General features: G+C 46.0%; 1 protein-coding gene across 1 annotated transcript in view; it reads right to left on the bottom strand.

Moving 5' to 3' along the window:
- Window positions 1-25,751, bottom strand: part of FAT2 (FAT atypical cadherin 2) — a 262,307-nt gene that overhangs the window by 112,834 nt on the left and 123,722 nt on the right. Inside the window, exons 4-6 of the mRNA XM_069654000.1 lie at window positions 12,752-12,813; window positions 10,152-10,463; window positions 6,364-6,574 (exon numbers count right to left, since the gene is read on the bottom strand). Of these exons, the coding sequence (XP_069510101.1) occupies window positions 6,364-6,574; window positions 10,152-10,463; window positions 12,752-12,813 (585 nt within the window). The remainder of the gene's footprint in view (window positions 1-6,363; window positions 6,575-10,151; window positions 10,464-12,751; window positions 12,814-25,751) is intronic.

The raw sequence follows: 25,751 nt of genomic DNA, 5'->3' as shown, positions 1-25,751 counted from the left end.
AGGCCTCCCCCACTATACATGACTCTCAAATCTCGGCGCGTTGTCCCTTGCAATCTTGTACTCAAACTGCATTGTGAAACTTGAACTGCATTGTGAAACTTGAACTGCATTGTGAAATTTAGGCCTCTCTCCCACTATACTCTTGCGCTCAAACTGCATTGTGAAATTTAGGCCTCTCTCCCACTATACTCTTGCACTCAAACTGCATTGTGAAACTTAGGCCGCTCTCCCACTATACAGGATTCCCAAGTCTAGGTGTGTTGTCCCTTGCAATCTTGTACTCAAACTGCGTTGTGAAACTTTGGCCTCTCTCCCATTATACAGGATTCCCAAATCTAGGTGTGTTGTCCCTTGCAATCTTGTACTCAAACTGCATTTTGAATCTTGGACTGGATTGTGAAATGTAGGCCTCTCGCTACCACTATACTCTTGCACTCAAACTGCATTGTGAAACTTAGGCGTCTCTCCCACTGTACAGGCTTTCCGGATCTAGGTGTGTTGTCCCTTGCAATCTTGTACTCAAACTGCATTGTGGGACTTTCTCTCCAACTATACAGGAATCCCAAATTTAGGTTTAGTCTCTTTCTCGTCCTATTATATTGTGATACCTCCAGCTGAATAACTTCCAAACCTACGGTACGAATACACACCACTAGTGTGGACACAGGCTGCAGGCATGGCCATGCAACCATCCACCATAGAATACTGCTAGGGCCAAGCACAACAGGTCTAGCAACAAACATAGCCGTCCAGACTGAAACAACAAACTTACCTCAACACCTCTGCCACTAGCATACAGCGACTACCATCTGAAAGGAACTCGGTATAGCTGGCACACATCGACTCTCCATACAATAGCAATCTATCTCAATCCTCCAACAGCGCCCACCCACGTGCCTGGCCTCTCTTTGGGCTGCTTAGTCGAGCCTAGCCAGCCACCTAAGTCTTAGACCGGCAAAATGCACACACGCATCTCCTAAACTAAACCCCTTAGAATGTTCACCACATTGACCAAGGTTACCAAGGGCGTTCCTACCAGAAAAGCGCATTGAGGTCACAGTAGTGGGGAAAGAGTGCTATATAAATAACCAAATACAATACAATACAATATATGTATACTACATCCTACGTAATTCAATTGCAACATTACTGAATAACTTTCCCGTGCATGATTTCTCACTCCCGCCAATTATCCCCACCCATAACACACACCCCACTACACCGTTCCATGCTCATTTCCATATGTTAATATATTTTTCGCCATCTAAATCGTCTAGGAGGGGCGGTGGTCTGGACGTGCATCCCAACATTTATAAGGTATGCAGACACACTGCCTTAGTTGATTGAGATGGCAATGGTTTCTTAGTAAAAGAGAAGCCAAATGCATCTACAGCATTAAGACACACATCCTTAATTGCTACTGCTGGGAACATTTGGTCAGCTACAGAGAAGGTCCAAGCGTCTAAGTGATTCAGACACACTGCCTTAGTTGCTGGTGCTGGCAATGGTTTGTCAGTGACAGAGAAGGTCCATGCGTCTAAGGGATGCAGACACACCGCCTTAGTTCCTGTGCTGGCAATGGTTTGTCAGCAACAGAGAAGCTCCATGTGTCTAAGGTATGCAGACACACTGCCTTAGTTGCTGGTGCTGGCAATGGTTTGTTAGTGACAGAGAAGCTCCACGCGTCTAAGGTATGCAGACACACTGCTTTAGTTGATGTTGTTGGACATGGTTTGTCAGTGACAGAGAAGGTCCATGCGTCTAAGGGATGCCGACACACCGCCTTAGTTCCTGTGCTGGCAATGGTTTGTCAGCAACAGAGAAGCTCCATGTGTCGACACACTGCCTTAGTTGCTGGTGCTGGCAATGGTTTGTTAGTGACAGAGAAGCTCCACACGTCTAAGGTATGCAGACACACTGCTTTAGTTGATGGTGCTGGAAATGGTTTGTCAGTGACAGAGAAGGTCCATGTGTCTAAGGGATGCAGACACACCGCCTTAGTTCCTGTGCTGGCAATGGTTTGTCAGCAACAGAGAAGCTCCATGTGTCGACACACTGCCTTAGTTGCTGGTGCTGGCAATGGTTTGTTATTGACAGAGAAGCTCCACGCGTCTAAGGTATGCAGACACACTGCTTTAGTTGATGGTGCTGGAAATGGTTTGTCAGTGACAGAGAAGGTCCATGCGTCTAAGGGATGCAGACACACCGCCTTAGTTCCTGTGCTGGCAATGGTTTGTCAGCAACAGAGAAGCTCCATGTGTCTAAGGTATGCAGACAATCTGCCTTAGTTGCTGGTGCTGGCAATGGTTTGTCAGTGACATAGAAACTCCATGTATCTACGGTATTGCTGGTGCTGGCAATGGTTTTTTAGTGAAAGGAAACCTGCCTGCACATACGGTTTGCAGGCACACTGCCATAAGGCGCTGTTGCTTGGAATGCAGACACACTGGGCCTCATTCCGAGTATGGCGCTAACCAATGGCGCTATTAACGCCTTGGTTGACGCCGTACCCGGACCGGCAGCGCCTTGGTGGATGGCGGAATCACCGCCCCATTCCAAGGTTGGCGGAGCGGTAATTCCCCATTCACCAAGGCTCTTCCCCATTCCCAAATGAGCCCCCATAGGGCTCAATGGGAATGGGGAAGATGCAAATAACGGTGACCGTTCATTACGGTCACCGTTATTGGCTTGGAGGCCCCTTTGCGCCCTCGACTTTAACACCTGCTCAAAGCAGGCGTTAAGGGCGAGGGCGCAGAGGGAACTCGGAGTATGGCGGTAAGGGAATACCACCACCGGTCTCGTTACCGGTGGCCGCTATCCCTTACCGCCATACTCGGAATGAGGCCCACTGCCTTTGTTGCTCGTGTTTGAAATTGTTAGTGAAAGGGAAGCTCTCTGTTCATATGGTTTGCAGGCATGCTGCCTTAAGGCGCTGTTACTTGGAATGGTTTGTTAGTGAAATAGAAACGCCTCACAAAAACGGTACATGACACACTGCTTTAGTCGCTGGGGCTTGAAATCGTGTGTTAGTGAAGGAGTATGAATCACACCACAGCCTGGCCACCTGCACCCAACTTGCCTCTCAAAATCACAAAACTTGCTTAATTTGCATGAAAATGTTCAATATCCAGTTGGTTCATGGAATTGCTTTTCGTTTTTAATGTTCATAGACAGCCAACACGTGTTTTGACCCATTGCAGGGGGTTAAGTCTATTTGACCTCAAATATTTGGCCTAATCACATTTGATCGAATTTTTTTGACCTTTATTTTGGTCCAAAATGCGGGGACACCCCCAGCAACCCTCTCCACTTCCCCTCAACCTAATCTATACCCTTACCCACCCCCATATATATATTTAATTAAATGTGACCGAAAGAATAATTCGATCAAATGTTTTAGGTGAAATGTTTTAGGTCAATTATGCTAATAGCATTCCAGTCCTTCCTCAGGGCTGTGTAATCATTTCCCACATACCATATTCATCAAAACATCAAAAGCACCCAATCATAAAAGAACACAACATATGGGGAAACGATATTAAATTATGAGTCTGACACAAACAACCCCAAATCAAAAGGAAACAACAATACATGACATTCACTTGGTGCCCCATTTTAGGAGTTCACCATGACATTGATTAACATATTCATACATGTTTCAAATTGAGACCCAAAGTTGTATTACCAAAGGTAAGTAAAGATCGCAACAAGGGAGAGAGAGAGGGGTACTGAAAGGGGGAAAGAAGGGCGAGAGAACCACACATTAGAATCAAGCATAGAATGGCCTTCAAACGTTCCAATATGCAAGCACGTAATGGGTGCGATGGCACAATGGAGCCACTCATGCTCAACAATGTCCCAAAGTGGTGACACACCTCCACCTGCAGGTACTTATATATTCCTGATATACATGGGCTGGCTCACCTCCTATGGTCTCACCCTATCACTGGAATCACCACATTGCTGTGTGTTGTGCACCAACTACCTACAAGCCACACTCTGTGCTGTGTTCCTTAACATGAAAGGTTATGTATAGCAACTATTCAGGTATCCATTGGACACCCCCAAAAACGTACACCCAAAATCCCAAATGTAACACTCAGTATTGAAAGGGTAGCTGTCTACACTTAAAGTATGCAGACACACTGCATTGGTCAGTCGTACTCGGAATAGTAAGTTAGTGAAAGAGTAGCTGCCTACGTCTACGGTATGCCGGCACAACCCCACAGTAGCTGGTGCTTGGAAGGGCCTGACAGTGGTAGACGAACTCTGTCTTTTAGAATAGTGTATTGTCCTTGGCATGGTCTGTAATTGATAGGCGTCTCTCTACCCTTCAGAATAATGATTAGCGCTGGGAAAGGTTTGCTGCTGGCATATAATCCCACTGAGCTAAGTAGGCCCAGGTGCCATCTTCCCAGGAAAGAGTGATGTCAGGCAGGACAGAGCCAAGGATGAAGCAAGCAGTAAAGGTCACATACCTGCACGTCTGCTCTGCCCTTGGCTGTCAGACCTAGGGCTCTTAGGCAAAGCCTGCCAATGAACAGATGCCTTGCCAGATCTGGGCCAGCAAGAGGTGACACTCACTCTAGGCTCCCATATGCTCATGTCCCGCAGGGACCTGGACTTGTTCCGAGAGGCCAATATGCAAATATGGTCAACGAGTGAATGGAGCGATGAGGGTCACAGCCAAGGACGAAGGCAACTTCCTCTTTGAGCCAATGCAGCATCTCTAGACGGGAGAGGAAGGACGTGGGTACAGCGGAGCCAGGAGCCTCAGCCGAAATCCTGCCTTCTATGCTGGCCCATACTGATTAGCCTGGGCCAATGGATATCCAAGCGCCTCAGTTCCACTCTCAGCTAAAGTGCATAGTGCTTAGAAACAGGAAATAGTGCCATATAATAAACTGATTTTTCCATATCGCGTCAATTTGTTGCTCCCCATATTCCCACCTCCTTTTCCAAATGTTACAGTACTGTAAATTAGAGATTAGCTTTGCAACGCCACCCCGTTGTCCCCCGGCAGCTAGAGATCCCCATAATACTCTCAGAGCCTTCCCCTAATGCTTTGCAGCATCTGGGTTTCTAGGGTCTGTTTCTGAGGTATGATGGCTAGAGCGGCGTATTGCTCTCCAGGGAAGCTGGGTCGCAAGTCCTGATCTGACGGTGCACAGGAAGGCTGTCTGGAGCAGTCAACACATCTCCTACCTGTGGCTACAGAGGCAGCTAATGGGAACAGGAAGATGATTACAGTGGCCAAGCAGTTTCTGGCACCAGGCAACGTTCTAGAGTTTCTGTGCTTACTTCCTCTTGGCCACTGGAGTCCCTGTTGTATCCGTCTCTGCTTTGGTAAGCAGCACCCAAGAGTAGCGCTAGAACATCTCATCGGCGTATGACCATGTGCTGAGGTGGTGCAAGGCATGCAGGGCCGCGGTGGCACCAACCCTCGCAGAAGACACCACATGGCCAGCCAGAGCATGGTATTTGCTGAGATGCTGGGGAAGCAGTCAGACACGTAAAACATCAGTGACCTATCACGCCAAGGCACAGGCCAAAGTATTAGTAGGAGGATGGGCACCAGTGCAGGAATGATGGGTTCTATGTGATATTACTGCATGTTAAAAACCAAACACAAAAAAGACAGACTTATTTCGGCTATTTTCTTTTCAGCTTTTAAATGTGGCAATATAATTTTCTGCGACAAGAAATCCACCCCACTGCCCCTGAGAAGGTGAACCCCACCACACCCCCATCCTCTCCAGCAGGTCATTTACTTAATCGGTAGAGGGCAATAGGGGTGTTTAACCCCCGAGTCCCCATTTTAACCCACCCACTGCCATCCCAATACACATTCCCTACATATACACACACCCACACAGACATACACCTACCTTCCACTCCCGCAACGTCTCTTCCGGGTCCTTGTCCGCCTGTCAGTCCCTGCACGCACACAGGGTTTGACAAGTATGACAGTTCGATTTGGAAAGACTGCTCCGCGTGGTTACAGAGCGGTCTTTCTAAATGGATCCTTTTTCTACTTGACCCTTTTCAAAAGGTCAATGCACTTTAGGACCGAATGATGCCTACTAGCCAGTCTGTGTAGAACTGCCTCAGCCCAAGTAGCCTTTTCGAAGAACCCACCTGTCAATAACTCTTCCACTTTTCCCACAGGTGTTAGGTTTTAAACCATGAAGCAGTCATTGCAAACTTGATCACATAGAGTTAGTGCAGGGCAGCTTTCTTCTTACTTTGGGTTATGTTTTTGAGCCCTCATCAACTCTTTCTCATAACTGAATAATGATCAGGGAATGTCCCAAAGCCTACTCGGCCCTCACCACCCCAAAGTCTGCCCAAACATCGCCTTACCAGTGATCTCGAACCAGAGCTGGCTGCTGGAGATCTCCGTGCTGATGACACCCACCATGTGGTTCACTGGGTCTGTCTCCATGACGGCGAAGTTAAAGTGCGGCTCGTCGAAGGCCAGAGGCTGTGTGGATGGCGCCGGGATGGGGATCCACTGCACGTGAAGGCGGACAGTGGTGGATCGCGGGGGAGTCCCACCGTCTGTCGCCCTTACCTAAAGATGACAAGAGCCAAGGTTACCCAGAGACTTCATCATTCTGGGAAGTAAACAGTAAAAGGGGGTGTCCTGTCAGCTGTAGCTCTTAGACCTGCATCAGCTGCAGCTACAGCTCTGACCCTCTATGTGTGCAGCAGCAGTGGGTCCCAGGCTGCATCCTGTTCACACTCGCTCTGCTGCCACATACCAGATCGTTTATGGGCTAACGTTTCTGCAGGGGCCAGCGTTCTATTGGAGGGAGCATTACGATTGCCCATGATGCACCAGGGAGGTCTCCAAGATGGAACCAGGACTGAATATTGAAAGGTGGGGCTTTAAAGAAACAAGGAATATTATCTTCTATTTCCTAACACAATAGCTCCATCATAAACAAAAATCCTTCAATGCAAAGTGTATACGGCTTCCTAACACAGCGTCCTAACACAAACCTTACATTCCTGTTTTTCAGCCTTTACAGCTTAGACAAAACTGGCTTTGATTGACCATGGACCCATGGGCGTAATTTTAGGGGCGGGGGCAGGGGTGTTTGTCCCCACCCCCAACTTTTATGGCACACCATGTTGTTCCATTCATTTGGCTGGGGTACCTTTGCTTCATATGTCATGTCCCCCCCAACATTTTCAGCACAGTTACTCCACTGCATGGACCTCATAGTTCCGCTTTCAACTTTAAATGCTGAGCATATTTGGGCAGAAGTTTGTGGGTCACAGCACAAGAGGACAAGAGCCATACACAGTATTCATTTTCCTTTCCCCCAGCTCTATTCCAAGGGAGGACTTTACATTAAGGAATCCAGGGAGGTGGCAGGGTGATAAAAAAATCAGTAGCGTATTATCGGGTCCAGAGATCCAGAGTAGGGTGTGCCCTTTCCTTCCAATCCTGCTCGTGTCAAGATGCCCTCTGTCAAACTCCCACACTTCACGAGGAATGCATTACATGAATAGGTGACCAGCCTTGGAAGATGTCTCCAATCGGAAGCCTACATTTCTTGAAATGCACTCAATCCTTGTTTTGCACACGGCCAGACAGTGGGGAATGGTGCCTGCACAGGGAACCTGCCCTCGAATCAGCAGACCTTCTGATAAATCTGATGTTCCTGCAGGACGGAGCACCTAGAGGGTTGGCAGGGCAGGAACTGAGCGAGTTCCCTGCAAGGTAGGCTTGGCACGCGAGCAGCTCTTCCCCCATCGCCACCGGTCTTTCAGAGGCCACTGTGACATGGGGTTGACACTGACCTAGAATTAGAAACCTTTCAGAGGCATAGTCCTTTGTGGGTTATCCAGCGTTCCCTATTGGGCACGCAGCCTCTGGCAAAGCTAAACCTCAGCTACGGAGTTAATGAAAATATCCCGAACCCTCGGAGTTTCGGCTCAGCTCTAGTTAGCACTAGTCCCACATTCCGCAGTAATAATAGAAGAGGTGGAGACCCTGCCAATTTCCCCTTTGAAGATCATTCACTGAACGCTGTGCAAGGAGGGCAAGGAGTCGACTATGAGAGATCACTTTCTGTTCCCTAACCTGCTTTTGTGGTCACTAAGTTGCAGGCTGCATGGCTCAGCTCCGCACCGCCGTGTGGGCCTTCCAGAATCCTGCAGGGGGCACCGTGCCCAGACACAGGTCTGTTCACCACCCAATGCAGAGGGAGATCCCAAAGAGCTGCACAGCATTTGCCGGGGGAACTTGATGAAAGTGGGTGACTCTTAAGGAAGGATGACTCATTCAGAGACTACGCAGGTGGGGTGGGGGATCAGACTCGTGCACAGATTATTTTATTTGAGCGGTAACAGATAGATTCTCTGCTTAATGGGCGGGGTTGTGGGGTGGTATCAAGGTTCAGAGCTTGGGGACAGGGTTGATCCTGAAATTCGAAACAAGAAGTTCAGAAGTTCAAAGTGTGGTGTCAGGGCAGTGTGTGCTGGAACCCAGAACAGGGCGGGGAGGTTCCTTACATGTGTAAAGGGGAACAGAGTCCGGAGACTAAGGGGAGAACCCCAGAGCTTTTTAGTCTTTTGCAGGTGAAAGCAGGACAGTGTGTCTGGACATCCAGACCAGACTTTGAGAGCTTCCTCACATGGGTGAAGGACAAGGAGTCCAAAGGTTAGGGGGTCATTTAGTTGTGTGGAAGGATGACAGGACTGGACACCCATAACAGGTTGGCAGAAGTTCCCAACACGGGAACAGGGGATGGAGGGCAAAGACTAAGAGAGAACATCAGGGGGTTTCAGGGATGGAAGCAGGGCGCTGGGTGCTGACACTCAGAACAAGATGTAAGTACTTTTATGAAAGGAATTATGAGAGTAAAGGATATTGAGAGGGTAGCTGTTCCAGGAATAACAGCAGGGAGTGACGGGCGGGAGCCTGGAGTAAGGTTCTGGCACCGGAGAGAGTGTTCTGAGACCAAGGGCGTGTCTTCACAGATTCTAGCTAGTAAAGAAGGGACGTGTGCAACATTGTACAGGTGGATCATTCCTAGGGATGCCTAGCAATGGGCTCTATGGAGTTTCATCGACTTCCCTTTAAAAGTCTTCAGTTAGGTGAAGTCAGTTTGGTCGACCTATTTTTTATCATTTCTTACATTAAGGACCCCTTCGCCTACCCCACATCCCAACCCCTTTACTCCCCTACCCCATACACACATCCATTTACATATATGTGGTGTATGTGGTTGCCTCGCCCGAAGTGAGACAACCAAGCGGAAAACCTTCAAAAAGAAGTCTATGGCCTCATTACAAGATGCTCTTAATAAGGGCATGGCTGCCTCCAAACTCGGGTCCGGGTCCGTGGTCCTTGAATGGGGAAATGCCAGGCCATTCCGACTTTGGAGGGCCCAGTATTTCCCCATTCAGGGAACCCGGACCCGGACCATCCCCATTCCCATTCGAGGCCCCATAGGGCTCAATGGGAATGGGGAGAATGCTAACAACAGGCCCGTTGTTAGAATGCTGGTCCACTCGCGGGACCCGCAAAGGACGTCTGGTCTGACCAGATGTCCAAAGCGGGTCCGGCAAGGGGACCTCATAATAAGGTGGAATGGGTTTAACGGCTCCGGCCCCTTTACCGGCGCCGTTAAACCCATTACGCCAGGGTCGTTATGAGGCCCTATGTTGCCCCCTAGGAATGGGCAGGACTGTCTGATCGGGTGGCTAAACCGGATCCTGGCGGAACAGGGGAGACTCAGGACACTGAGGGGATGCATGAACGGAGGTGGGACAGCCCCAGAAGGAGAGGTCAGTCTAGACACAGAGAGTGCTCAGGGTCAGGAATATAACCACAATCCTGATGCATGGTGCAGGTGGTCTTGAGAATCTGAAAGTATGGTTTGCCCAGATTTGGCAATAACATGCACGTTACGCTGAAGGGTAGAGCTGTCCACTGCTCGAGACATTTTTTATGATTGTTTACAATGTGGAACGGAGGATTTGAAGGTCCATACATTAACACTCTTACTAATGTTGCTTTCTGACCCACCTATGCCCTGACTATTATTTATTGAATTCCAATACCAATATAATCTACAAGGATAGGAATGTGTGCGACCCCCAACCCCACCCCTTAGCCCTTCCCTTTGTCTCACCGTCAGTATGTAGTATTCCCCGGCCCTAAATGTGCTCCGAGAGAAGACGTGGCCGTAGGCCGGGTGAATGGAGAAGCGTTTCTCCACGTCGTCCTGCAGGCTGTATGTGACTTGGGCGTTGGACCCTTCGTCTTGGTCAGAGGCCACCAGCCTGTAGATGTTGGCAGGGTCCTCGGATCCTGCTCTCTCGGGGAGCTGGATGTTGAAGCGCTTCTGGAGGAAGGTTGGGGCATTGTCGTTGGCATCCAGGACTTCTATGATGACCCTTGAGGTGGACTGCAGCAGGGGGTCTCCGTTGTCCGAAACAGCAACCTACAAGCAAGTGAACATAAAAACCTTCAGTCAGTCAGCATGTAGAGGTAAGAATGGCATATGAGAGATAATGGTCCTCATTGTGGGAACGTTGGTATACAACTACTTATTCTAAGTTGGAAAGACTGGCAGTTGTAGATTCAATACCACCAGCAATTCCAGAGCAGAAACATGTAACCTCTAACATTTGCGGTAATTACCACCACAAACACCATTGGCTCCGAGCTGGTCTTATACACTGTCGTACCAGTATATGGCTGCTGTTATGGACAGTGTGTATTATTTGTTGCCATATAACACTCATGTAATTATTGGGAAGTGTTTTTTTTTCTGCAGTTGCCCGCTGCCTGGCTAAAGAATGCATGTTATTGCCAATAGTATTCTATCACCAATGTACAACTGCTGGTAACATTCACCACAGCAGTATTTATGGACCTTCAAAAAATGCAGAAGAATGTGTGCTCCCCCTTTTGTCTTTTTTTTATCACTGGCAACATTTACCATGAGCACTATACCCACATTACTGGTGGCAGTATAACATACTGATTCCGCCACAATGACCAACTTGAAGAGTGTTAATGGCTGAAGAGCGGCAATTTACCCCGATCAGTTTCTCTTCAGGAATGAGGCCCTCTGTATGATTATCATAGATAGAGTTGGAAAGCAAGCCTACCGTCCCTCAAAGACCTTTCAGAGCACAGTGCCACATAGGCATACACATGCAAGGCTGCTTAGCCACCAAGGAGACAATCAAGCTCCAACTGCTTGGAATGCCTGAGGCACAATTCAGCAAAACACAATCAGCTTTTCAGCAATTACCAGTTCATCGAGGAAGTACTGTGGCACCATCCACACCCATCGCACAGAACCATCTACCCTAACGATGTAAGTCAATGGAAAATCCCCAGAGAGCAGAGAAGCGCCTTTATATCTTAAAGGTCAATGGTGAAGCACTGACTATCATGAAAATCTAATTGATATTTACCTTTCTTCCATACACTTCAATAAAGAGCACATTCTGACATGCAAATCAATGGGGTGCAACTTCTTCCATACAAGCACAAAAAGTGAATTTGTGTCACTCAGGTCAAGGGAGAAGCCCCTCCCTTGCTTACAAACCAACCCCAGAGACCCTTCCTGATGTGCAAGTGATTGGGTCAGATTGTTGGTACCCGGCAAGCTAATGCAGGGACACTTTTCGCCATTAACTCGCAAGGATCTGCAGTTATGGCACTTTGGAATCACTGAACATCCACATGGTAGTAGAGACAACATTTCTTTGGATAGCTTCTTTTACCCTTCCTGGATCCCTCCAGCCGGTTCTGTATCTCTTGCCTGTCTCTGTTTACATGGTGCACGGTAATGCAAAGCTGTGGTTAGGAGTGATTGGACACAGGGTATACCATTGCTCATACCAGCAAGTGCCATAACCCAGCATCGAGGTGGACTCTAACCAGATGTCTGGGTCACTTCTAAGATGACCCAAAACAAACTCCAGAGTTCTTGGCCAAAGAGATTTAAACAACATTTGAAGTACCACAACTAGAGGCCAGTGCTTTTAGTGTGAATGAATGGGGTGGAGCAGTGGCTGACGATGAGTTGCTAAGGAAGTTGAGAGAAAGTAGAAAGAGGATGGGGAAGACAAGCAGTAGCATAAGAATCTCTAACACCGTATTGCAGAGCGATGGAGGAGTTGAACCTGGCAAGTGAATTCCTCAGCAAACCAAGCAAGGTAATTCCGCCTATGGGCATCAGGAAAATAATTTTGAATGGATGCCGCAAAGGGACACTTAAGGATGACCAAGACAAATGGAAGAGTGTGAGGAGATTATTGGTGGCCTGGTGTAGACGGGTATGTTGAAAATCCAATGAAGGAATGTCCCTTGTTTTAGGAGAGTGACATGGTCCTTAGGACGAATGTGCAATCACTAATGCCTTTAGAGTTGCCCAGTATACTGTGAGAGGATGTGGCAATAGGCATGGTGGGGTGCTTGGGCCATGGGGAAGCAAGATTCAGTTTTAGTAGGAAACTTTTCACCAGTGGTCAATGGTGCACACATTTGGTAAAAGTAAGCATCCTTACATAATTGTGAATAATTCAGTTAATGTCCACTATGTGATAATGTCAAGAAGGGATATTTATCCCTAGAACCCTTGATCCAATGAACCGATTGTTTCTTGGCGTACGTACCCCCAACACTTCATAAGGACAGAGCTGGCTTATGCAAGGACCCATCTCAACACTTTGCAAGGAATCAAACTCAGGAGCAATGTTTGGTCTCACCTACCTCTAGATTATGCTCTGCTTTGAACTCACGATCGAGCAGCTGGGCGGTGGTGGAGATCCAACCTGGGGGGGGGAGAGACGGCTATAGGTTATGCACCAAAGAGACACCAGTGCTTGCAAGGATTGTATAGCATGCAGCAAAAACAGTCATTAGATGGGGCAAGAATTTGCCCACTCTTATGCAATGCTACCAACCATACATCTATTACTACTGAGTCATGTGCACTCACTTAATTCTGTCCATATTTCATGCAAACATGAATAGAATGACTGTGATGTCATAGCTTCAGAAATACACATAATGAATTCGAAAAACCTTCCTTCACTTCCTGATAAATACTCTGAAAATTGCTATTGTGCTACGTTAATGATTATCATGCTCCAGTCAAGCATGAGCAAAGAAAGTGTGAAAGGCGTTCCTTCTCTTAAAACTCACTCCCTTCTTGCGGACTCTAGTTCATTTCGTTTTCAGTGTGTGCTCTACGAGAAAGACTGTCCACGACTCTACTAAATAACTTACAACAAGTAAAACATTCTGCCGCTGTTAAGTGTTCCAAGATTTAATTTCGTATACATAGCCACCATTTGCACATTCACCATTTCAAGATATGTTTCATTTTGTTGAAAGATCCAACTCAATGGAGCACATACAGGCTTCACCCTATTGCCTCTTCTATAAACTAACCCAATTTCGATGGGCGTTGTATGCAGTCGGGCTGTTACCTCAATCTCCAGTTGCAAAATGTATTTGTATTTATGTAAAGAACAGGGATTTCAATTTCGATCAGAAATGACTTACAGTAACACATTTACAGATGGCTGAAGAATTCCCACGAAGGGTGCCTGTACAATAGCACAAAGATGAGAACAAGTTGTGAGCCAGTTTACAAGGGTGTAAAAAAGGAGGACATATACCAGGGACAAAACAAAATTAACTGAAACAGAATGTATATAAGAAAGCAGGTGACTTACAAAGGGAGCATTAACCTAACGGGGCAAGGGCTTCACACTAAAGAGGAGAACTAATGAAATATTCAAAATGACATCATTCAGTATCACTGGAGGCAGTGGTTGAGTCACACAGAGAGGATGGGGGAGAAGGCAGAGGGAGCTCCATCTTTAGCAAATAAGTGAAGTTTAAGGCAGCCTGTGAAGAGATCCACAGTTGGGCTGGCTTTGATTATTATGGGCACTGGGTTCAGTAGAGCGGGGTGAGTAGGGAGAAAAAGCGGAATGAAGAGGAGGCGCAGGCATGGTATGGAACAGTGAGGTTGAGTGCAGGGGAGTATCAGAGGGAACGAGAGTGTAACTAAATTGATAAAGAATCAGACAGGTACTGAGTACCTAGCTACTGATAGTTTTGTAGATTAGGAGAAGGAACTTGAAAAGATAGTGGTTGTGCATGTAGAGCCATCTAGCATGTTGTCAGCAGGGAGAAGTGAGGGAGGTTCTGTATATCTGTATATTATTGTTCACTTCCCAATTTACCTTCCTCAGTTCATTAATTATTAATGAGCATATTTTAGGTCCCCCTTATCCACTTTTTAAGGATCTGTTTCCATCACTAAATTTCCTGAAATGCTTAGACATCCTGACATTCCCAAAAGCAACACATCATTGTCATGAACATGTGGGTCCCACTTATAAACATATTCATATTAGGACTTCCAGCAGAACTGGGTTTTAAGTGATGTGAGGTCTCATTTTCAGTGTTGCTATTTTTGTGTCATTGTGCCAGGTGGTGCAAGATGTATTGTCTCTCAACCAGGTGTATCTTAGTTTCAGACTTTTGACCCTTCTCTTGGAAATGTAACCTGCTCGATGTCCCGTCCCTCTTTCTAACAAGCCCCTCCAGTGAGAATATTTACCTAACCTATACATTTGGTTTCCTCAACGTCAACTAAGGCAGATTTTGTGGCTAAATTTACTTTATAGACAATTGTGAATGACTGCTTAGTTTTCTAAAAGAAAATAAGTGCCATTAAAAATGCCCACACATACCTATTTATGACAGAAAGAAATTAATAACAAAAAGAAGGGAATTATAAATTCTTTAAAATAAAGTTGGTGGGAAAAGACTAATCCTCAAATTTGCATTGGGAACAAAGCATTTGATTTCAGATTTTCAACATAATGTTCAATTCACTAGGAAAAGTTAAAAAACATTGCACTGCCTTCTCCCAGCTCCATTATTTCCCTTTCTAATTACCAAGCATGTAACCTGTTTAAGGTTGAATGTACGGCAAGTCCAGCTTTTTCATATGGGACTTAGAAGGCTGAGTTTCCATGTTGTTTTAACCCAACGTGAACGTCTCCTTATGAGAGCGGGTAAAGTTATCATGACTGCATTATCAACAGGCCACTTGCTGCTTCTCTTCAGGATGTAGGAAGGGCAGCTGAAAATGAAGGAGCCTTGCACAGACAGGAATTAGAAGGGGGACCGCGAAACATGGGTTAGACGGGGCACACCCTTTGAAAAAGGGGAAGAAGACATGGGCGTATAACAGTGAGGAGGCAAAATGTAATCAGGGACAGAGACGTGAGCGCGGCATATCCCCCGTAATCTAGGGAAGATGGGTTGTCCCAGGGCACAGGCACAGCATGTATACACCAGAGGAAGTCCCTAGAGTAACAGACTTGGTTAGGTCGCCAAATTTGTCAAAAGACAATGCGAATTTATAAAAAGGATGCAATTTTAATGTGAAGAAGCAAACAACATACATAGCAAACCAAGAACGATTAAGTGTGGCACAAAGGATAAAGTAATATGAAAAATGAAACATTTACAATAACACACAGTAAAAAGAACAAATCGTGATGTGCAAATTGCACAAATGTGTCAAAAAACAGATAACATATGGGACACAATGATGCAAATGCATAACTAACATCCAACGGGAGTGAAAAAAGAACAAGTAAAATGGTGTACAGAAAAGGGTGAAAGGTAAGACTATCTGTCGACCCGAATAGAGGGGTTGTGGCTATGTGGGCCTGGTTAGTTGAAACTGGCCCAGCCTTCTTCAGAACAAAAAGTAATTTTGAAAGCGAAGATTCCTTTTGGTAATTCATGGAAAGAAGGGATCAATGTTCTGAAAAGAACACAACGTTTTTCTAATCCTATCATATAATTATAATTGTTCTTTTTATAACACACTTAATACCAGAGACCAGTTTCTAAGCGTGAGACAGGTATCGGAACCTGTGTTGCTATGTGTTGTCTCTGTTCCAAGACAAACGCGTTGCCCCTGAGCTATCCTTCCAGCGCAACAGATAGATGCATTGCTGTAAAGAAAGGCACAGGCACGGCAGGTAAGGGACAAAAAAAGGGATAATTTGGCAAGGAGACAGCTGAGGGGGCAGTCCAAGGGAGGCTGGTCAGCGGATATAGCCTGCAGTAACCATAAACCAGAAGAGTGAAAATTGGGCTTGTGGCATGAAGGGCTTCATAAACATGTAAAATGTCCCTGTATCCTCCTTACTTATCCATTAACTGACTTATTTACCAAATCCCTTAAATGGGTCTTTAATTCCAGTTAAGAAGTTCTTCATTATTGAGAGTATTCAGCTTACAGCAATTTTACTCTGGCAACAAAAAAGCACAACATTTGTCATTTTTATATCTGCTGCACAACTTGTGAAAAGGTGCAAAACATATAGTATTTCACCCATCCACCACTTATTCTAATTAGTCTGATAGACAACTCCAGGTCGATGTCAACTATCCTGTGCCCACAGCACCGATGGCCCTAAATCCTATCATTTCTAGGAGGGAACTCCCTTCGTGAGAGATTGTTTTCAATCCAGAGGCACAAGAAGGACATTAGAAATGGAATTCCAGACATTTGGTCGCTGCCCATTACTGTTTTAATTCAGAAAAATGCACATAAATGTGTCATAATATTTCCTTTTTATTGGTACAAAATTTGGAAATCATTGCTGGGGGTCTGGTCATTAAGGAGGGCTTGAGAGGTACATCCCATCTAGGCTTGACTCCTTAATATTAGCTGCCTGACATCTAGGGTCTACACAGTCAAAACGGCTGCACCAAGAGCAATGTATCCACATCTGGAGACCACAGTCCACAGATGGATGTTACAATGTGTGAACCATAAGTCCTTTCATGAGAGACACAAGGAACCAGTTCTGTGAACTTTGCAGATGAGAGTGAGGATCTGCGCGGCACTGCTGCCCCACACCTGCACCCCTTTTACTTATCTGCTGGGGCCCCTGCTGTCTTCTCCAACTCTGGAAGTCCAACGTACTGCATGTCGCACTTCGGGAGGCAACCTTTAGTGACTCTAGCTTCCGGGGACGCGGTCTACAGACCACCAGGTGAGGATACACCAGTAAAGAAGTGGCTCTAGAACAAGAGGCCACGAGATACCGATTTGACCATGGCAGGATAATGAGTAACACAAGGACATGCACCATGGCCTAAAGCCCGGCACTGCCTTCAGGTTCGAGATGAGAGGCCAAAATCAGCAACAAAGTTACCCTATTTGTGGGATTATCATTGGCAAATGCCGTTAGCATTAGATCAGTCAAGGAACTGATGACTAAATGGTGTTCTAGTAGGCAAAGAAATGGATGGACTACTTCGGCCTGGCGCTCCCTAGAGCTGCCAGTAGCAATGTACTATTCCATTAGAGTGAATACTATTTACCATTAAAAAATTGCTGAGGTTACAATTATCAAAAAGCCATTTCCAAACTGTCCACCCCTCAATGCTCATATGTTTTGATACACAGATGAGAGGCAGAAAAACAATTCTAAGAGTTGTAAATACTTGTGAGCTTAACTCATTATTTCAGCTCTCAATAGATACTGTGATGAAAGGCTGTTTGTGTCTTTGATCTCTTTCATCCTTAACATAGATGTAATTGCCTCTGTTGAAAAAAGTGCTGTAGTGAATCTCGATGTCTGCTGTGTAACACCCCCGTCGAGCCACGTCAGCGGTGAAACATTAATCTATGAATATGTTTCGGAATCACTGAAATCACGTATTTGGCAGGCAATGGGTGGGGCTCAGCGGAGTCAGCCCCTGCCCCAAACAATTAAAAGCAGGTTCAGCAGAAACTGAACATGCTTCAATGACCCAAAGAACAAGACTATTCTGGCTGATGAAACCACAGCACCTCCCTTGAAACGCTCCTCATCAAATGTCCTTGGACTACCACAAAGCACCAAAGGTCTGCCAAGTCAGAAGATCCGACCTGTCGCTGGGGTGCCCAGTCACATTTATAAAGTAGCAGCCACCACCATGCTCAAACTTTGGGCAATATCATACAGACGGAATATGCTAGTCATGTCTTCCTCTAGCTACTACAGAGGGGATTTACCAAGCAAACCTATGTATACAAGCATTGGCAATGCCAACAGTTTGGGCTTTTGTGTAGACATAGGAAAGGTATTTGCCAGGCATTGCCGTAAAGTTACAAACTGGCTATTAATGGTAGCAAGTTGACAATGGTTTACGTACCGGGATATATGACAGCAGTGCTTGGCAAATTCCTATTTAATATCTATACACGAGACAAAACTGTTGTATTTCAAAATGCTTGTTTTCACCAGGAGTTAGCTCAAAAGAGATCCCAGGAGGATGTGTTTTGTGAAGGAATGGGAAGGAAGTGCCTGGGAATGGCCCTAGGGATTAGCATTGCCATGGGCAGTCAACGGGTGAGTAAATAACCAAACAACACCTACAAGTAGTGTGTCCGTTCTCATAGGCCATCTCGCCCTAGATGTATTCTAATGCATTCGTTTCGGCAAATAGGTGTTAGCGCCACCTTATAACCAAAACTAAAAATGGACATTGTGCCAATCAACAGTGCTAGAATATCTGGGCTCCAGGTTATTAGCAAAGTGTTACCCAGTCAGAAAGTCACTGCTCAGGCTGCCCCTCAAGAAGTAAAATTCACTGTGAACGATGGTACAAAAATGTGTGTGGGGCAAAAAGCCCATTTGTCAATTGAGGCATTTGAAAATATTACAAGCAACGCAAATACTTTGGCCTGTCGAAGTGTATTTTCCAGACTGAAATATAATGCACTTTGGTGGGAGGGCCACAGCATCCAGTGTGCACAGTTCTGGAATACACTATTGAGAGATTCTCTTGACAACCAAATTGTTTGTTCAACAACACCAGCTAAATTCCTTCAAGTCAACCTATCTCTCTCTACACAAGTGATAATTCCCACAGGACCAAGTAACTTTAGTGCGTGGCATGTCACTCGGTGATGCTATGGTGTCCAGTACACCCCTTGAATGTGTACATGCAAGCCTGCACTGGTGTTCCAAAAGGGCCATAAAGTGGCCAGTCAGCAGCATGTTTGGCGCTGTCTAAAGCCCCTGAAAAATGAATTGAAAATCATCTCAGCATTTCTATGCATGGTCAATTCATGGAATTAGTTAAATCCTAAATGTTTCCTAATTCTCTTCACCCATGATAAATGATTTCCAGCAGGTACCATACACCGAGTTATGCTGCCGAGGCATCAGCAGTGATTGCCATGCATCTTACACAAAACAATATCATTTTAAAAACATGTTACAAACATAACCACACCATCAGCATGGGATACCCCACCCACAGTAAACGAGGCTCATTTTACTTTCTCCTGCAGCTTGCAAAGCCACTGCCATCCTCTCATTGCCAAATGCTAACATCACAATCTACTTATGATGCTCAGCTTTACGCGGTTTGGAAATCTGGAACAGCGCTACCCGCAGCTCTAAATGCGCTGCACATTAATCAAACCCAAAGTGTAGTCATCTGGAACTACCTACACAAAGGCAGGCATTTTTCTTTTCTAATGTCCTGAAAAATTGAAAAAATGATGGCAACACGGCAGAAATATCCGCCTTTTAACCATCTGATCATCATGTAATTACTCTGAGGAATCCATCTATGGCAAATGTGGTTGTTGCATAACTAGGTTACCAAGTGTCCGCGCAGCACATCCAAGATTTGGATGGAGCAGCTCACTCTGTGAGAAATGGTCTCACACAGGAGAGAACAATCAATGCATGACACTGGCATTTGCTAACTTAAATATCTTTGAACATGTGAAACAATTTGAATAAATTCAAGATTTCTATTTTGGTACCACGTCATTTTTTCCTGATGCAAAAGTTTGAAAATCAATGCCGCCCTAGCCTGAGTTTTTGATTAATAGAAGAAAAGAAATCAGACATTATATTTTTATTCTGAAAAATCCCATTATTAAAAACAGTATCCCAATCCACCTTATCGAAAGCCTTTTGTGATCTGTTTAGGTTGTGACTGCATCAGCAGACCTTTAGGACATCTACTGATTTTGTAAGAGGTCAAGCCACCACCATATCTACCTGTAGATTACCACTGGGAAGCTTTTTTTCTTACGGGTTGAGTCGCAATTTCTATTTTCGAAGGAATTGTCGCTACACTTTTCTCTGGTTGATAGGTGGTTACTCCAAAAGAACACATTGTTTGAATTAGTCTTGGATGCTGTTGGACCCTGTTCTTTTTTGCATTTCGTAACATGTTCATGTATGGACAAACCCCGTAAACACATAAACACACCTTCCTGATCCTCCTGCGCCGCACCTGCAGCCTACCATGAAGCGGGGGCCATTTGCAGCTTCCAGCCATGGAGAAGTGCAGATCAAATATTTCCCAGCTGTGCACATATCAAGACTCTGCCAAACTGTGGCTTTTAAAAAATCTAAATTACTCCCTGCGATGTAAAGCAACAATGAGCGCCACTGCCACGGTCGTGACAGGTCCTGTGCTGGAACAGGCACTCCTACCGATGACTCAGGTATCTGGATGCCTGATTCTGCACCCCCTGGGTAAGTGAGGACACAACAGAAATAGTATCTTGACAGCTGGATCATGTGAAAGGCGTTTATGCATCAGGGGAGAGACAAATCCATAATCATCAATAGACTGGAGTCTGTACAGACTAGCTGGAAGAGTGGCCATCTGTGGCGGAAGGTGAATGGGAGGTTACTGGAAAAAGGGCAGCTATACACCACACCCTATGCTCTTTACCTATGGAGAGTCTACAAGTAGGGTGGCAATCGGTTGCCTGAGATCAGGAGACACTTTTAATTGTTCAATCCCTAGGCTTAACATTCTCCAGCCATTGGGATCTGATACTTTCCTTCTGTTGATCACATTGAAGAGAACAATGACTACAACTCACAAGTGCTTCCCTACTGAAAGATCAGCACTGGAAATAAAGTGCCCCAGTCACACAGTGGCACATGGGCTTGGTGTGTACAAGGGGGAGCAGTTTATGGCCCTGGCTAATCAGAAACAGACAGAAAGCAATGGAAGGTGGAATGGGTACCCTGGATGAATGGAGCTCTACTCCTAGTTCTAGCCTGGCATCTGTCTCCACACAAACAAATGACATAATTGACCTACAGAGGTAGACTGGTGTATATAGAAATGTGTTCAGACGAAAGCTGGTGATACGCGATTTGGCCTGAGACCGAGTGAATCACATGTCTGGTTATATTGACATGTGCCTAATCGTTGACCGCCCCTACTGGCCTTTCAGAGAGGCTGCCCTACACGAAATCATGTTGACTTCCCCAAAGGCAATTCTACATCTGATGCCGCAGCTGCCGATAGGAGCATTCCGACCCTTTACGTTGTTAGGATCAGAAAGAGGTCACTGCGGGAAACTGAAATCCCACTGTAGAGGGGAGTGTGAGTGACTGTACCTATGAAATGATTCAAAGGAATTTTCAGACAGCTGCACTTGAAGCAGTCGTCCTGATTGCTGGCCATCAATCACAACGTGAAATTGACCCCAAATATGCATGTTATGCAGGAATCTAAAACTTTCCGACTCTGGCAAGAAAAAAAGATCAATATGAAAGAACAAAATATGTCTTTTCAAATGAATGATCTAGTTGCATGGAGGAAATCTGAGTCTGCCCATTGCAGCGGCAGTAGGAACAACCTCTGCATGCTTAGAGCAAACCTGAGGAGCGGGCCTGGAAGGAAGCTCCATGAATGAAGGCATGCCTCTGGTGACCGGTGTCGGCAATGCGGTGGCCCCACCATACCCTTCTCTCCTAAGCAGTGGCAAATACCATATGGAGAGACCCCTTGCAAAACGTGGTGGGGGAACCTGAGTTCCCTACCACTGATCACAAGGGCCTTTTGCCCAACAGGCGGAATCACCCTCCCACGCACCACAAGGGCTACACAGGTGCTACTTTCACTCCCCTTCTATGGTCAAATGTCCACGGCTCACAACCTCCTCAAGTTACGGTGTTAAGAAACCTAGATGTAAAATGTGACTGTAATGAGGTCCTTACCAATCACATTAGCAAAACCGCATCAATGTACATGCAATCATTGTAAGCCATAGAAACATTCGAATATTCCTCCTGTTATCCTGCAGTATCCAAACATTTTCACCAATAGGCATTCTTTGACAAATGCAACAGACTCTATAAAAGTCTTCTGTGAAAATCAACAAAGAAACTACAGACTGCACCTGGTCATTTGGCAGACAGAACCACACCTGGCCAGTCCCAATGAATGCTACCCATCAGAACAAAGGCACACTGCAAACTTCCACGCGTCTATGGCCAAGGGACAGCCAACCAATCGAATCACTGCGACGTTTACCAGCCAACATGGACACTCAACACAACAGATGACATTCTTCTGATACTGCCAAAATACGAGCTGCTTGGTAATAAACACCACAGAACTTAACGAGGCACAACCCTGGCATACACTCGCATAATCTTCCAAGTCATTCCCACACTACCATCTTACCACACAAAACGCTGAAACATTGCTGGTCTCCAAGGTCCACCAACCTCTCTAAATAGAGCCCAGGTTCCGGACTACTGACACATAACCACACACAGCAACATCAAGGAATAGTTTCCAATAATCCATGTTGACATATGACACCTGTGGGATAGGTTTATAGGTAACATGTATTTACATCTTTCATCTACCAGTCTTCCATCTGCATTTACACTGAGTTTTCTCATTTTTCAGGGAACAAACAAACATGGAAAAAGGCTAAGGGTGTAGAAATATTAAAAAGTAGGCAGTAATCTGCGACCCCTCCCTAACTCCCATTTCTGGACTGAAAAAGAAAAGATGTTAATGCACAGATGCAAATGTTCTTGGGCATGTTTAGTCACAGCCAGTTTTGATGCACTGAATGCATTTTAGGTAAATTAAAATCCCCTGACATCCCCCAGCTACCCCCTGCCCAGCTCCCTCCTAGTTTGCTTCCTGGGCCCCATCCACATCCTGCATCACTGTCATACATGCGAATGCTCATATTGTAGAGCTCGGTGTAATTGTCCAGTGGGGACATGAAGGCAAGAGATAGGATTAGTGAGAAGGCAGAGTCCAATGGAAATGCCACATGCCACCTCCAATTGAGAGGGTGTTTTACCTGATTGGTACCGAGTGTTCGGAAGGAAGAGCACAAGTTCAGATTGAAGGTGCAGGAGAAGAATGTTGCAGTCACTTGTGTCAAATCCAATGGAGAAGTTGAGGAGCAGTGGCCCATGCTCGCCCGGACACGTAAGAAAGAGGTGATTGTTCCTAATGTTCATTAGGATGGTTTCATTGTCTCTCTTTGGAAATATCGTATGAAGGCCACTCTGGTCTAGTTGTAGTCCTACAATCATAAACACTTTGACTAAACAGGGTGGGCTCAAGGTTGGTCTGTGGTTCGCCAGTATCTCTAAGTCGCAAGGAGTTTCTTCGGGGTCAGGGCGGGAGATGTAGCACGTTGAGGAATGAGTAACCAGTTGCGTAAAGAGGCAACCCATGGTGGGCTTAATGGCATAAGTGCTGCAAATATCCACAGAAGGGGATGGTCTTTGGGGATCTTTATCTCTTTTACCTCTGACTCTGGGGAAAGTGTGATGACTAAACAGCAGAGGTCTTTAGGGGTACATCTGTTTGGGACCGGAACTCAACTGGCATAATGTTGTGATAGAGAGTGTCCACAATCCCTAGACGAAGGGCTGCAGCTGTTCACAGAGATGTGGAAACCATGACAGTGTCGCCAGTACGCCATCTCCCTGAAGATGTGAAAGAGGTCCCTTGAGTTATCAGCGTCAGGTTGTTCAGCCTTTTGGCTCCAAGTGGAGCATTTTGGCAAGCACGGTTACTTCCTCTGGTAGGTTAGATCTTATTGAACATCTAGCCAAAGCTCACTCATACCTCTATTTACTCTAGTCGTCATAAGCATACCGCAAATTCAACTGCCATTCAATCATTTCTTGTTTTCACTATTTTAGTGTGGACAATGAATCCATCGTCTGCATTGCCCCTGCCACTCGTGCAGACTGATGGATGCCGGGGTGATACTATCTTTACCCATGTTTGGGTAATTTCTGAAACATTTCATGACTTTAGGAGCAGGTAACGCTGTATGTAGAGTGTCAGATTCTTCTTGAGGTTTGAGGAGGATGAATGAATGGTTGGACCACATGATGTCCAGTAATCAGTGCTCAGGGTTTTATGTTTCGCTTTACAATGGGTGGGTTTGTTAATCCATATAATGAAACCAAGAGAGTCCATGTCTGCTCTGATCTGCTGTGCCAAGGCCCCCAATAGTTCGGCAGCCCTTATGGGGGAGTACGCCAGCCTGCTGAAGGAGGTCAGTGAAGAATGTGGCATTCTGTGTGGGTGCCCGACAGACCACGGTACATGGAAATGACATGAAGGGCCTGGTAATAATGCCTTTCGATGTTGTATGTTTGAAGGACACATCATTCTGGCTGATCATTTCTTTGCAGTTCATGGTTTTGGGAAGACAACACAACACCCCCACACCAGTAACAGTTTCTGCCCCTGCATAGGGTGGTCTATCCGACTGGTTGGAGATCAGTCCAGGTGGATGTGGAGGCTGCTACCATGCCTGGTCTCTATAACTATATGAATGTACCTGAAATGTCAGAATGTTCTTCCCATTCGATCTTAGGTGTGCCTCAAAAAGTACCCGAATACAAAAAACACAAATATAAGCATATCATTCCATGTCATCTAATGCTTGACATCAGGGGCTAACAGGCTTGGTATAGGCTTTCGAGGCACCCTGGATGATATGATAGGTTATTTATAACGCACTTAATAACCAGAGGTTTCTAAGCAGGCACCCGGGGATCGAACCTGTGGTGCTCTGCGTCGTCTTGCTTCCAAGGTGAGCGCGTTGCTCCTAAGCTATCGTCCCGAGATGAAAAGAAGAGATTGGCCCTTACTAAGCATACGGACGTTGCCAGTAAAGACCATTGCAGCCACACTACTGCCTAAAGGTAGCCCGCCTTTTTGTTCAGACTTGAAACTAGACTTGAAATCACAAGCAAGCGTGTGCACTGTTGGTTTTGATGGGACCTCCTCTGTGAGGCGACATGTCATCGCCCTGCCATCCCTGGAGGGCTTGGCTCTCTGAAGTCGGAACGTTTGGGAAATTAAGAAGAATATGGCGCTCCCCAATAGCTGCCATTTGTCTTGTAGCACCACGTCCCGGTACTGCACAGTCCTCCTTGTGTGGGAACGGCTGTGATTGTTTTCTAGACCCTCTAAAAATACCCCAAAACATACATATCCTATTCAAAGGCGGCTATGGATGGCTGGCCACGTTGTATAGACACACCTAGGCAACGCAATAGGGGTCTGCCACCTTTATTTAGAAGTGTGTTTCCTGGACAGGCGAAGGTGCGCCTACCTTCCCGGCCTGGAATGCGTCCGGGTCCTTTTTCAGACACACAACAAACAGCGCTTTTGCGGAGAGAGGTAGGCGAGGAGCGGGATGATCTGCCCCAGGGGTGCACGAATGCCATCCCAGTATTGTTTAACTCGAGCAGTTAGAAGAGTCTTGTCGGAACAGGCACGGGGACATCAATGGCTCCTTGTTGTTTGCTAAAGGAACGAAAGCCTGCATTCCTGTAGCTGCTGGGCTGGAAGCGGCTCTGGTTAACCACCGAGCAGCGCAGTGGGTGCCAGCTGAGCTCGCGAT

This window comes from Ambystoma mexicanum, chromosome 3q, assembly GCF_040938575.1.
Source record: "Ambystoma mexicanum isolate Mex_15411 chromosome 3q, UKY_AmexF1_1, whole genome shotgun sequence".
Classification (NCBI taxonomy): Eukaryota; Metazoa; Chordata; class Amphibia; order Caudata; family Ambystomatidae; genus Ambystoma; species Ambystoma mexicanum.
The sequence above is the reverse complement of the archived record's forward strand: the minus strand, read 5'-3'. Positions and strand labels throughout refer to the sequence as shown.